Here is a 15,666-nt window from a genome sequence, read left to right on the forward strand (position 1 = left end):
CAGTGATTTATTTCTCGCGATATTTCTTCCAAGATTAGATTTTGTTGAATTCCCCCAATACACATGTATTCAGTTTTCTTGATATTTACTTCTAGCCTCCATAGTTCGTATTCTTCGATAAGTAAACGGGTCATATATTCGAGGTCTTCATAGTCTTGGGCCATCACTATCTGGTCGTCTGCAAAACTCAATGTGTACAATATTGCGTCGTTTAGAGGAATTCTCATGTTTCTGCATTTTCTTTTCCACGTCTCGATCGCTTGCTCCGAGTAGATCTTAAACAAAGTAGGAGACACGCAGCATCCTTGTTTGAGTCCTTTGCTGATAGTGAAACCCTTGGATACCTCCTGAACTTTCTTTATTTTACTTGTGTTGTTCTTGTAGAGGTCTTGAACAGCCTTGATTAAGGTTACACTAATATTTGTTTTCTCGAGAGCTTCCCAGAGTTTTTGTTTTGGTATACTATCATAAGGTCCACGTAGACGAGATGTATTGGTTTATTTCGTAGTACTTTTTTTTCGATTAGCTGGGTAACAGTAAACAGATGGTCAATAGTTGATCTACCTGCTCTAAAGCCGGAATGTACTTCGGCCTCCATATCACAGAATTCATCTTCCATTCTCTTTTTGATGAGTTTCCCGTAAACTCTCGAGATGGTGCTAAGAACTGCGATTCCTCGATAATTGTCACATACATCTTTACTTCCATACTATCTCCGTGAATACATTTTTGGTAAAGGCTGGCTAGCTGCTTATACGAGTATAATTTGCTTGTACCATACTTGAGTAGCTCAGGTGGGATATTGCCATGGCCTGGTGATTTTCTATTCTTTAATGCTTGACATACTCGTGCTACTTCTTTGTCGTCAATCCTAATTGGGGAAGCTATTGTATGTACTTGCACCTCTGATTGTGTTTGAGGTGTTTGCAAATATTCTGCCCTTTCTTTCGCCTGTAGATTTGCGAAGTATTCGTCCCATTTATCTAGGCTGATAAGTGAGATGATGTCTTTAGTCTTATGTTGCCGAAGAGATCGAAGTATCTTCCAGATTTCGGTGCTTCTGCTACCCCCCAAGTGTTTATTCTGGAGCAGTTTCTTTCCCAGCTTTCGCTTTTCTTCTTAATTATCGCATCTCGTACGTTTCTTTGAGCTGTTCGATATTCGTTTTTTCTTTGATCAGTATTTATATTTAAGTGTTTGTGGTATTTATCTAGTTTAATCTCTATTTTTTCTTCAATTCTTTCATCCCACTAATATGGCTTCCTTCGTTCGGTTTTTTCATATTTACCCAGGGCTTCTTCTGCTGCACTTTTGAGACATTGTTTTATGTAATTGTAATGGTGTTTGACACTATTAAAGTTTTCTTGTCAAAGCTTTTCATCGAGTCGCCTTTTGTACAGTGCCTTTGTGCTTTCATGGTTGGGGCTATCCAAGTTGTATTTGGTTTCTATTGTTTTTGCTTTTGTTCCTCGTTGTGTTCTTTTTTCTTGGCTAGTCGTATGGGCATTATTTTAGCTTTTACTAGGTATTGGTCGCTTGCACATGTGCTTCCTCTAAACGTATATTGAGTTGCGTATTTTGCGATCAGGTAGTCTATAACGGATTTCAAATTTCTTGATTGTTGGACCCAAGTGAATTTATGTATTTCTCAGTACGAGAAAAAGCCGTTAAGTATTCTCAGGTTGTTTTGTTCACATATGTTGAATTGTTAAATCTGTGCTTTCTATAAATTACAAGGCCAAACAAACTATGAAAGGAACGACATGGGGAATCTAAAATTGCATTCCACAACATATCTATTCATCTAAGGAAGAACCTTTGGTGAACCATTTATGAGTTTATCGTTTATTCAATCCTCTGAAACTATGGAACGCAATGGTTGAGATGGGCGTATTTAAGAAACTTCGGTAACGAGAATGTGCGTAAATAACTTCTTTGGACAAGAATAGGAGGGAAAAGATTAAATGCTTTCTGCATGAACTCTGGACTAAGACACCCCAAGATTAAACCCAACATAGCTGTTTGGGGAACAAATATCGTTTTGGGACCGTTTGGGGAACAAAAGAAAGTTTTGAAGGGGATCAGTAAATATCGGTTTAAATATAAATGAAACAAAACACAATACATGGTCGTTTCAAAGAAGCCACAATAACGAATACAGCAAAATATTACTATCAACGACCATAATTTTGAAGTGATCAAAGAATTCCAATACTTAGGAGCAACAAATACTAACGACAACAAAGACGGAAAGTTGAAATGCGAGAAATACATCTTTCTTTACAATTTAACATCAAATGAGATACCAGAAGCAAAATCTACAAGGCCATAATACGACCAACAGTCACGTATAGTAGCAAAACATAGATACTAGCAAAAAAAGAAATTAATAAATTACTGGAGTGCGAACGCAAAATCCTTCAAGTTATGTATGGTCCATGCAAAGAACATGACAAATAAATGGAGGCGCAGATACAACGGCTAATTAAAATCTAGTGGGATATATTAGATCAAGATGGTAAGAACGTGCAATACGAAGTAACGACACCTGAGTTACAAACAATGTGTTTTGGAAAAGACCAGACGGCAGAAGAGCTGTAACAGCCCAGAAAAAGGTGGAAAAATGAAGAGAGGATCTGAAGAAAATACTAAATACATGGTGATTATTAAGAATCATATAACAAACTTCCTTTTTGGAAGTCATATCTTTAAACGTGTTAATATAACTTTAACACTCGCTGGTGACTACTACAAAAAAACAAGTGAAGCAAATTAAAAGACGAATAAACCTTACAAATAGAGCATACTATGGACTCATTAGTCCATAGTATGCTCGAGAACAAAACCAAAAACAATTCCACTCGAGAAACATTCAAAGAACTAAAATTATTATATACAAAACACTGCCGATGATATGGGGCAGAAACATGGACCCCACCGCATAAGAATGAAAGACTTTTGGGAATATTCGAGCGTAAAATACTCCGCAAATTATTTAGCGCAAGAAATGACCACGGGCAGTGGAAACTCGATTTAATAAATATATGGTTTGTATTTTAATAAAATCGAAGTAGTTTCTATGAAGAAAAATTTGACGTCGAAAAAGAGCGAAAGAAGACGAAAAACTAAAAAAATTCCCGTGGTGCTTGGGGAGTGTCGACAGAAGTGAATATTTCTTATAGCGCGTTATTACTATTTGTGGGTCAATGAAATGTTATGTCAGCTTATTACACATTTAAGTTCTTTAAAATTTAAGTCTTAATTTTTTTCTTTAAAAATTGTGTTTAATGATTATAGTAACTTTCAAAATTTGTTAAATATAATATAGAAGTTATTCATCATTTACATTTTCATTATTATCTTGTATTTATATTTAATTACTTATTATTTTACTTATTAGTTTTTAATTTAATTTATTTTATTCGATTCGTATGGAGTGTTATTAATTTTACTTAATTTTACATAATTTTTTATAATTTGATTTAGTTTTAATTAATTTTATTTAATTGAGGCGGTTCTCGGAAAAACCTCATAAGTCAAAAATTAGCATATTTGGGAAAATGAAAAAATTCTCTGGCATTACCATTTTTGAGTAGATTCTTTTATTGATATATTTGTTTGTTGTACAAGATAGTTTGTATTATATCACTGATGATTTTTATCGCAAGAATATAAAGGAAATTAAAAAATGCATACACATGTGAGGTTTTTAAAAGAAAAACGAACAAGTGTCCTAAATGAAATCGCAAACGCAAATGCAAATGCATTTTGTATCAAATCTTCATAAAATGTTCTATTGCTGTAGTCAAGTAAAAGAGGGAGAAGCTTTTCTAGAGGATCCAGTTTTGTTTTCCTAATGAGTACTGGTAGAGCATATGCATGCTGCCAGTTTATTTCACTATAGCTATCTTTAAGAAGAATTTGCTATCTGTTGGTATTTTCGATTTTTAACATTCTCACATTTTTTGTGATAATAGCTGGTTTTAGATATTTTAAGAAAAATTTGTCAGTTGCACTTTTTATATCCAAAATCATTGAACCATCTACTTTGATAAGTCTACAAGGAGACGGTTTAGCTCTTTCTTGTAAAATGAGGTTATCCCAACCTGGATTTTCAATAAGTTCGGTTTTCTGATTTTTTCTTGAGATAAGAGAAAAATCCAGGTCGTTGGTCAGATAGGAATGTTCTCGTATACGAAATAGGTAAGTTATGGTATCAAACATTTCAAACAAATGAACTAATACATATAAAAACTGTAAGATGGTATAGTTCTTGTTCGGGCCTGGACAGCCATCACTAATTAAAACCAAATTTCTACATAAATTATTGATATAAACATCGATTGATCTCTTTATTGCTTCATTTTCTGTATAAGTCTACAGTATTGCCTGATTACTCTCCAAATCATGGATCCCAAAATGTACCTACAATCAGAGTTAAGAGTAAGAGATATGCACAAGGCCAGCAGAAATACTGCCTTAACGGCCCCTACAAAATTTATTGGAAAGTATTTAAAACAAAATTTAATATTAAATCTGGATTTCCCCGTACCAACACATGTGCGGAATGTGACAAATTTGAACATCCCTTAAGCAACAAGGATATCGCTGAGGCCCATGCAGCTTCTTGTAAAATACAAAAAAAAAACTTCATCTAAGAAAAGCTAATCCATTCCATGCCAAAAAACGCAGCTACAAGGAACAGGCAAGAGCAGGCGGAATTACTTGCATTACCTTGGATTTTATGCAAATTTTACCACTGCCACATATACCGTCCAATCCAGAATTTTTTGCAAGGCAGATATTATCTGCAGAGCGCACTTGTAATGTTTTTAGAAGAACATACCAAATTTTATCTGTAGATATTATAGAAACTATAATATTTTTACGAGAAATAAGTATTTGAAAGCGTGTGGGGGTTCAGAAACAAATATTTTAATTTTAGAGAAATTGGACTTTTTGGAGGTTTTTCCGAGAAACGCGTCAATTTTATCTAATTTTATTTATTTATTTTTTTTTTAACAAAATTAGTAGAAATCCGAAGATTTCTTACTTGGCGAAACTAAATATCGAATATTTGTCTACTGCGCTTTTGACAATATATAAAGCAAAACGATTGATGAATTAACCGACTAGAGGAATCTATAATTCTGCATCGGAATCTGCATTCCACGACCTGTCGTCCACCACGGCAAATATCCTTCGCGAAATAGTTTTTGATGCTCCGAACATGAGTAAATAAATAACCGTGGTGGACGACAGGTCGTGGAATGCAGATTGTAGATTCCCCTTGTCGCTTAATTCATCAATTTGTCAGCTTTATATATTGTATAAAGCTCAGTGGACAAATATTCGCATTTTAGTTTCGCCAAGTAAGAAATCTTCGGATTTCTACTAATTTCTGCTAACGTATATTACTGCACACGTCCCGATTTTTCGAGTCACGCTAAATATGATTTCGAGCCCGTGCAAAAACATCATAACGGGCGATAAAAAGTATTCACTTCAAAAAAGGCATTACACCTTGTAATGTAGACAATAATCAAAATATTTGCTTTGCAAATACTGTCACTAACATAATACATACTTAACATTATAGATTAATCTTCTTAAAAAACACTGTTACCTTATTAAGAGTATTTAAAATAATAATCCCACAATGCATATACGTCGGAATGTGTAATTTATCGGCAATATGTGAAATCAATGATTCATAATTCGCTATGGCATCTTTATTTTTAAAAACGCTTTCTATAATTAGAACAAAAATATCCCTCCATTCATTAAAACTTGTCATTATTTCTTGACATATGGTTTCCATATTAAAAATGTCATCTAACCTAAATTTATGCTGTTGCAGCATACCTAAAAATAAGTATTAATTAGTAATGTTGTGCGAAATTCTATTTATACCTGAATATATAAATAGAAAATAAATGAAAAAAAAAAACTCTTTAACAGTGTTCTTCCTGTAAATATACTTACATTTGATCTATAAAAATATGCCCACTATAGAAAATATTTTAACCTACTTTATTTGATCGACTAAGATTACTATTAAGAGGACTGAACTGATTTTAAATTTTGTAGCTGTCGTGATTTTAGAAAATTTTGTGGTCTCCTTTCCTGTTCAAGTTCCCAAAGTTGTACCTTACAGTATCTTTATTTTTCTTCCAGTATACATCAGCAATACCATGTTTCAAATATTTCCACTTAAGGGGGCACTTAAGTTTAGTCATATAAGGGGCAAGCGTTAACACAACACTAAAGCAATATTGAAAATATGGAGCATTTATGAGTGTTAATATGCAGGTTTAATTTCGTTATTGAATAGTACACTGCTAAACATAAGCGACTGTTTCCAGTTTTCGCTAATTCTTTGTTCGTTATCAGTTTCAAAATATTATTTTAAAACAATAAAGAGGAATAATCAAAATAAGATTTGTTCTCAAACTATTTCCTTGTGCGTATTAGGTTTTATTATCCTCTTGAATAAGCGAAATTTCTATTCCCTTGGAATCCGTGCTACATATGGTCCATCTTGCTTTATGGCATGGAAACGTGGACTTTGAAAAAAACATCTATCAACAAACTTGAAGCATTTGAAATGTGGTCATTGAGAAGAATGATGCGCATACCTTGGGTGGATAGAGTTCGAAACGATGACGTCCTTAAGAGAGCCGGCGTGGAAAGAGAACTCTTTGAATTAATTAAAAAACGCAAGATTGGTTACCTTGGGCACATATTGAGAGGTGCAAAATATGAAATACCACATTTAATCCTACAAGCGAATATCGAAGGTAGGAGAGGAGCCGGCCGCAAACAATTATCCTGGTTAAGGAATATTAAAGAATGGACAGGAATACACAATACAGGCGAGCTGTGTCACGCCGCCAAGAACAGAATTCTAGTAATGAGATAGTCGCCTACGCACTTTGGTGTATGGCATGTTAAGAAGAAGAAGGAATCCGGGTCTTGAAATGTTACATTTGGCCCATCCATGTGTACGGAAGTCAGATCTGGTCACTTAAAGTGAGATCTCTTAATCGTGTAAAGCCTTTCGAAATGTGGTGTCTCAATACCTGATTAGACTTACATCGGTGGACCACGTAACAAATGACGAGAGCCTAACCTACTAGCTAATGTTCAAAAAGAACTGTTAGATCTCTTTAAGCAGCGAAATGTTTCATTCTTGGGCCATATTCTATGAAGTAACAAATATAATTTCCTGAATGTCACCTTGATGGATAAAGTTGAAGGGTCGAAGAGGTAGTGACCGAAAGCAATATTCATGGTTCAGAGACATAAGAAACTAGTGCGGCATACCTGATAGCAGTACAATAATCAGAAGAGCAGAAGAAGGATCCTTACGCGTAATCCAACCAGTATGAACGCCTACACGCTGCATAGCCTACGGCACCCAAAGAAGAACATCCCATTGGGAATAGTCTACAATTATAAATCCTTTTTTCTTTTATTTGACATTTTGGCTCGTAGGAAGGAAATTATTTTCAAAATGCTTTATTTATTTAGGGTATGGTATGATAATTCAATTTACATTCATACATTATATAAATTATTTAAGTTACAAACAAATGTCCAGTTTTTTCATATATTCTATCAACTCTTCGGTTGCCATTAAGAAGTATTTAAGGTCACCTCTGTATGCTCTGCATGGGCAGTATTGTACTCTGTGCTTGATCGTCTGTCTCTAAGCGTCAAAATCACAGGAAGCCGAGGAAAGTTAACCCCATCTGTAGAGGGAGTCGGCGCATAGTCCACAGTTTGTTTTGATCCGATTAAGGGGATACTCCGCCCAAAAATGCCAAGGTATCTAGGGTATTTATTGTGTTTCAATAGTCTGTTATTAAGCTATACTCGTATTTGTCTGTTTGCTAGCTTTTTGTTGAGATGAAAAGTTGATACTTCAGTTTTTATAATACTTCGTTGTAATATCTCCATTTCCTAAAGTATTCACTAAGGATAGATCACTCGTGAGAGTGTTTTCGGCAGTTTTTAAGGAATTGTGGCTTGTTGCAAGTGTTCAATCGTCAGCATATTCAAACGTGCGAGATTGAGTTGCAGACATATTAGTAATATAGAGGGTAAAAAGTAAAGGCACAAGCACAGAACCCATTATTAAGTTTCCTCTATTTGCTTATATTCTTTCCCATTATTATCTGGAAGGTTATGTCTATCAGCATGTTATCGACGAGGTTGATTATTTTTCTGCAGGAGATAACACGAGCCACTTTATATATTAATCCCTGTCTCCAAACAGTATCGTATTCTGCTGTTAGATCTATGAATGCTGCGGCTAGTTTTTGTTTCTTTTGAAAACTAGCTTCTATAAAAGTTGTTAGTGAAGACTCCAAGTTTATATACTACACTAAGATCTATGGTCCGGTAGTTTATTAGCTTATCATTTGGTTTGCCCGGTTTTTGAATTGAAATGATCTTTGCTCGCTTAAGTAAGGAAGAAATGTTGCCCGAGTGAAGTATAGCAGTATAGAACATTGTAAGCCAGTGATTCGTGTATACACCACTGTGTATCAGAAAGTTACATATAGATACCATCAAACCCAGGTGCTTCACCTAATTTTATTTCTTTCAGCGCATGTGTGATTTCACAAATACAAATTCTTGCTAAATTCAAGGTTTTCGACAATCTCCATCCACTTTTTGACGTCTAGCTGTATTGATATTGTGTAAGCTCATCGGTTATTTTTCGGTCACCACTTTTGAGAAACTGCGCGTGTATGAGTCTTCGCATTTGTCAGTCCACCCGAGCCCATATGCTGTGAGAAACACTCTAGGGGTGATTACCTTTGTAGCGATTATTACTGCACCCTCAAATCTGTCGTAATTTTTCCTAGTTGGTGGGATCCGGCTCAAGATGTAGTCTAGTTGTTCAGAGAACTTCTTTCAGTTCGCCTTTCCAAGATTCCACCTAGGTCGAGGCTATGATCTGATTATTGGAATATGTCAATGGTGATAAGTACAGGACGATGTTGAATATGTGAAAACTCTACAAGGATACTTCTGGCAGCTTTTAGTGGTTTATCAGTTTTTTGAGACAAAGCATAGATGAGCTGATTTAAATGTTCGTCTGTCTTTGGCATCAAAAACTAGATATGTGTTTTGCTGTTCGGACCATTCGACCAGTTCCTCCCCATTTTCATCATATGTGATATATTTACACATTTCGTGAGGGCTGTTGAAGTCGCCGATGTATATAGTAGGGTGTGGATGAGTCTTTATCTCTTCTGGTTTCCATTTAGTGGCTGGGGGTTTTTATATGTTAACCACGGTAATCCCTTCGATTTTGATGACCACATCGTGTTTATTGTTTTCATTAGATGCAGAAAGCAGCAAATCATTTTCTATATTGCTTCAGATCAATGTCCTAAGGTGTACAATTTTCTGCAACACTTGTCATTTTGCTTTGCTTACGCCGTCGATTTTTAGGTAGCAGACTGGGATACATGGCCGGAGTTCTCTAGTCAGTTGAAAAGAATGCAGTTGGTAAATCCAACAGAATATATTTTATCAAAGACAGTAAGTTTCATCGTTAAAAATGACAGAAGTCAAAATGTCACACTATTACGACAATGAATAAGTTCAACATAGACTCGTCATTAACAGTATCCAATTCGGCTTTGTATTGTGCTTTGCTTTTCCCTTTCAATTGAAGGTACTTCCTTAAGGATATTCGACGTTTCACGTTTCACTTAAAATTTTAACAGACGTCATGGTTGACTGATATCAAAAGAGTGGGTAATAGGTCTTTTCATTATGTGAGGAGCGCAAACGCAGCTGCCATGTTGAAATAGCGGTAATTCAATAGTTTCGTACTGTTTTGATCAACCATGGCTAGAACGCACACTCATTATTTCCACAATTAGTGAATCAATCGTTAGAAAAAAATCATTGATGGTGCTTCACTTAATTATAATTTCTTTGAAGTTCATAATTATACGCAATTAAAAAGAAAAAAGAAGTGAGTTGATTGAGAGGTTAGGCATCATTATTTGTTTATTACAAATAATATCAAAAAAATTTTATTCTAATTAATGATTTTAATCGATTTTCATTACTTGACAAAATATATTAATTGACAACAATATTATTATAATAGCTTTTAATACCAATAAAATATTGTAGGTATAGCACGAGATTGTTTATAAAGAAATTCATTTTTCATCAGGCAAAGTAAAGGAGCCATCTTTCTTAAACTTTTTTCCTCTGTCCCTGTCTTTTTGTACAGAAGGTGAGAGAGGGTTTGTCAATACGAGAGAGAGGGTAAAATAAAATAACGAGCTAGAGAGAGATAGAGGTAATTAGTTAAGAGAGATCTAGTTGACATTGGAAACTTCTGACTTGCTGAGTCTATCTTATATATGTCTATGACTCATACATATTCCATAACGACACCGCTTCGTTGTTTCTTTTCGGATAGATATCATAAATAATAATTGATTACAAAAATTATTTGCTAATTGAGTCATTTTCTTCTTTATATTCGTATTTATTTTTTTCAATAACTACACTTTCTTTAGTATCTTTTATCTGTTGATTTTATGTGTTCACAGGTACTTTAACAAGATTGTTTACAAAAAACAGTACGAAAAAAAAGGCTGATGCTGTTGAATGCCCCAAAAAAATGTGATAAAAGGCCTATTCGTTCTCATGTAAAGCCATCTGTCGAAGGCTAGGTTAATGTCAAACCATATCGTACTTTCCATTTCATAAAATTTAACTGCTGTACATAAATCTTGGTCGTCTAGGGACCAGGATACCTACTTTCTTAGAATGCCAAAACAAAAAATGCTTTCCATGAAATGTCAAGCTATGTTTGAACTGTAACCTAAATTTTAAAAAATATTTAAGTGACTTACCTAATATAAGAGTCTCTAAACGGCTTTGTACATCTGAATAATGTCCTTTGGAAAAATCATGACGCAGATCCTTGTGTAAAGAAAATAAGTACACCAGAAAACATTTCTGGGCGGATTCTTTACAAAATACGACAGGAAACTTTATTAGTACCTCAAATAGCTCTAATAGTTTCGCTTCACTAAACTTTATTTCTACATTGAGATCAACCTTGTAGGACTCATATACTTTCTTGAGTTTTGTTATTAAATCTTCGTTATGATCATCATTACAAAATGTATCTGCTGTTACCATATTACTTACTTTTGTGCTTAATTTCTTTGTATCAACCAAATCTTCATCGTGTTTCCTTTTCCTTTTCGAAATAATTTTATCACATTTAACTATTATAGAATAAACTACGGCATTTAAAACACAAGAATTATTAAAAATGTGCTGGTTTAGTTGTATGTCATCCATATCCATCATATTGGCTACCAATTTGTCAGCTATTAAGTTGATTGAGGAAGAATCCATTAGTGGTACTACATTATTTGTTAAGAATTTGTTTTGTAATATGTATTTCCAATTTTCTTCTAAATTCCTACTTATGTACCTCGACAGATCTTGCAAAATTTCTTCATTTACTTTTTGTTCAAATATGCACAAGGCACGCACTTTTTGAATGAATAATTTGTACTGAAAAAGAAAAACGTTATCTGAATTACAGTTAATAAAATTTATATTACAATTAAAATGTTTGTAAATTTGAGCCCTTTTTAAGATGTATAAAAACAAAAAGGAAAGAAAGACTCACAATTGGCTTTATTTTAACTTGGTCAACTAGTTTCGGGTACTACAATTTACCAACGAAACGATGAAATCCGACATTACTGAAAATATTGAATTGCCTGCAGTGCGTTCTCATAGCAAGACAGAGTCGAATTAATTTTTGCATTAGTACAATTATTGTTGGAGTATTATTGGTTGGTTTATTATTTTTCTGCCATCGTTTGTAAGCAAAATTACTAAACATGTAAGTTAAATTATGTTTATTTTAATATTTGTAAACTTTTTTTCTTAAACACAACTGATATTTAATATCTAATCTCTTATCTAAAATCAAGTGGTTTTACAGAAAAAAAAAACAATAAAAAAATAAAAGGAGTAAGTACATAGCCAAGGAAAGCAAATTATTTTTAACGTTTACTTATTTATAAAACGGAAAAAAGATTTGGGATATTGCACCAAATCTTTTTTCCGTCATTCATTTCATCTCTAACAGATGAAATGAAAACACAATTGTACTATTCAGAAAAGGGGATAAAACAGCCAGAAAACTACAAAGATATACATTTGTTAAATACTACCCTCAAACTTCCTTTTAAAAGAACTAATGAATCAGAGGATAAGTTTAGCAGATGAACAACAGGGTTTTTCTACTAGAGTATAATAGACCAGCATTTCTGTGTCTAACTGACTTAAAGAAAGCATTTGACAGAGTAAGACTTAAAAATGTAATCCATCTTCTGTATAATAGGGAAGTTCCTCTAAATATCATAAAAACTGTTGAAAACCTCTACCAAAACAACAAAGTGGAAGTCAAAATAGATGGACAAACAGAAACTATAGACATAGGCAGCGGAATAAGGCGGGGGCCTCAATGAGTCCTATGCTGTTCAATGTAATTATGGATAAAATCATCAAAAGTGTCAACAAAAAAAGATACTACAGAATTGGAACAAAGAAGTAACAATACTCTGTTACGCAGAGACGCAATATTGATAGTCCAAGATGAAGATCGTATCTCAAACTTTTATACTTTATCTTTAGGCAAAACTGCATACGATCTCCTTTCTCGTAAGTCAACATTTTTTTTTAGTTTTGTTGTAAATCTCTTTTTGAAATTCTCGTATCTCAGCGACAGCATAATTTAACTTACGCACCCTCGTATCACAGCCAACGGGATACTAGCAGAACATCCCCTGAAAAAAACTCACAACCTCGCATCAGTCGCATTTAATAAAATATTGTTTTAACGGTTTTAATTTACTAACAGTGCAATAAAGCTGCAAACGCTAAAGTATCCGAACATTTAATTTTGTTTTAAAGTATTAGCGGTGTATTATCATATTGGGAGTTTTATTACAGTTACAGGTATGTACTTTTTATGTGTAATAAAATTATTCTCATCTTCTACATAATGTTAAGGTTATGTTTGAATCGCCGTTTAAATTCGTTAAACTATGCCATGTTGCCGTTATGGTACACAGTTTCTAAGGTCTTAGTAAAATATTTAAGTGGGGAAGGATTAATTTATTTCAATGAATTCCTATTATTTGTAATGTTCAATTTATTTGGTTTTAGAGGGTGCCTACCGAATAGAAAAAATTCAATGATTAGTAATAAGATTAACAAATTTTATTTTATAAGGATAATGTATTAATTTTGATTTCGTGTTTTTGTATTCAACTTAATTTTACAGCGTTATAAGTAATTTTACGTTAATGATTATTTGTTGGTTTTAGATATGAACAGAAGTCACACTGAAGAATCATAAATTTAGCAATATCAAGTCTGGCGAATGCTAAAGATGCAGAAGTAAAAAATACATACTGGAAATGTGCGTCATCAGGGAAAAAAATTTAATTTTGTCAAGTAGTACAAGAACCTGCAAATTTATATTACTTAGATGATCAGACTGGAAACTTTTTAAACAAAACGACTCTACCGACAACGTAGATGTTATATGTTATCCAGATAATTACATTCTTGACGAAAAATCAGGTTTGTTTATCGAACAATCAGAGCGTGATTCTGGAGAAAGAAGTAGTTCATCATCAGATATATCCCAAAATTATAGTGACTTAGAAGCCCATAATCAGGGAAAAAAATTTTAATTTTGTCAAGTAGTACAAGAACCTGCAAATTTATATTACTTAGATGATCAGACTGGAAAGTTTTTAAATAAAACGACTCTACCGACAACGTAGATGTTATATGTCATCCAGATAATTACATTCTTGACGAAAAATCAGGCTTGTTTATTGAACAACCAGAGCGTGATTCCACTGGAGAAAAAAGTAGTTCATCATCAGATATATCCCAAAATGATAGTGACTTAGAAGCCCATAATCCTCCTGGAATTCCAGTTCGACATCTAGATGAAACTTCAGACATATCTTCTACTAAACGTTCACGAAGAAAACAACTCAATCAAAAAGAGTGGACTAGGAACAAGGCTATGATGGCAAGAGAAAAGAGTTCATCATATTGTAGTAAACAGCGAGAAAAAACAAGGGTGTCATTGTTTATAAGAGGCGACCAACAAGAGTACTAGGATTACCATATGAGTCAACTGTATGTATGAAGAGCAAGAAAAGAAAATGTAGTGAAATTAATGAAGATGGCAGAAGCGCTTTGTTTAAAACATTCTTGTCTCATATGTATTAGGATCAGAGAAAAGTGTGTGTGCTTTAGCTACAGTATTAGATAAAAAACAAAAAACAACGACGGGGTGCAACAGAAGAAACAGCAGTCTTCAATATTCACTCAAAATACATAATCAAATGTTTCCCGTATGTAAGAAAATATTCATATCTACGCTCGGCCTTGGTGAATGGACAGTTTTAGGGTGGTTAAAACAAAGTAATGCGTTCGAGATTTTGCATACAACCGAGGAAGTTGTTAGTAATACAAGTGTGCACTAAAACTTAACATAACAATTTACCAAAAGTATTTGATTAAAGGGTACAGTCAAATGGAGTGCGATTCTGTGCACGCAACTATTGAAAAAAGGACAAAAAAATATATGTATGGGAACTGTATGTTCCGGCAGATTTTGTCCACGTAATTGAGGAAGCAAGGCTTCATAAACCATACAAAGTTTGTTATGTTGATCACACATTTTTCAAAAATTATTCTTCACTGAACTATATCAGCACCATTCGTCCTGGTAATCAACCTGGGATCTTACGAACCTAAGAGGACTTAGGTTCTAAAGCAGGTACTCAGTTTGTAACAGATTTTAACCATGCTTGAAAACACCTAAAATACCTCGCAGAATACAACCAGGTTCAGTTCAACATACTATCAACCAATACAAGCTCTAATCATTAGATATTTTAAAAACTGCTTTTTTTTTGTAAAATGACAACAATATGTAAATTGAGTTAATATATTTTTTTTGTAATATCACAGTAATATGTAAAAGTTTATTTAATAAATGTAATTGGTTTTTATTATGTTTTTTGTATTATTTCTGAAAGTTTTCTGTAAGTTGCACATATTCGTATCTGAGTATCCAGTTACAAATTATGAATGTACATTTCTCGTATCTCATAATATTCACAGTATTTAAACAACAGAGTAAGTACAAAAAAATGATTACTGTTAAATTACAACATATAATAATGTCTATAATTGTATAACGGTCCAATAAATTTCAATATAACCCGATATGTAATAAAACGTTTTTATCGTTTTCTGAAAACATGCTACTTTTTAGATACGAGTTTGCGTAAGTTAATCCTCGAAATATATTTTTCGAGTAAATTGGAGCTGTATAATAATTGCTAAACCTAAAAAATCTGCGTATGCTGTAGACCAATTACTAGCAGAATACGGTCACACGGTTTTGCGTTTACCACCATATCATCCGGAACTTAATCCATTTGAAAAAATAAAGTAATTTTATTATTTATTTATAAATTTTATAGAGATTTTATGCAGACTAATTTTAATAAAATTGATAAAGTTTGCATTTTGTATAACGGCCGCTCTTCGTGAATG

At 33.4% G+C, this 15,666-nt stretch overlaps 1 protein-coding gene across 2 annotated transcripts in view; it reads right to left on the reverse strand.

Annotated features, from left to right (window-relative positions):
* LOC140445398 (uncharacterized) overlaps positions 1–15,666 on the reverse strand; it is a 64,356-nt gene that overhangs the window by 15,694 nt on the left and 32,996 nt on the right. For both annotated transcript variants that reach the window (XM_072537398.1, XM_072537397.1), the window contains exons 8-9: positions 10,899–11,574; positions 5,627–5,865 (exon numbers count right to left, since the gene is read on the reverse strand). In XM_072537398.1, the coding sequence (XP_072393499.1) occupies positions 5,627–5,865; positions 10,899–11,574 (915 nt within the window). The remainder of the gene's footprint in view (positions 1–5,626; positions 5,866–10,898; positions 11,575–15,666) is intronic.

This window comes from Diabrotica undecimpunctata, chromosome 7 (genome assembly GCF_040954645.1).
Source record: "Diabrotica undecimpunctata isolate CICGRU chromosome 7, icDiaUnde3, whole genome shotgun sequence".
NCBI classification, from domain to species: Eukaryota; Metazoa; Arthropoda; class Insecta; order Coleoptera; family Chrysomelidae; genus Diabrotica; species Diabrotica undecimpunctata.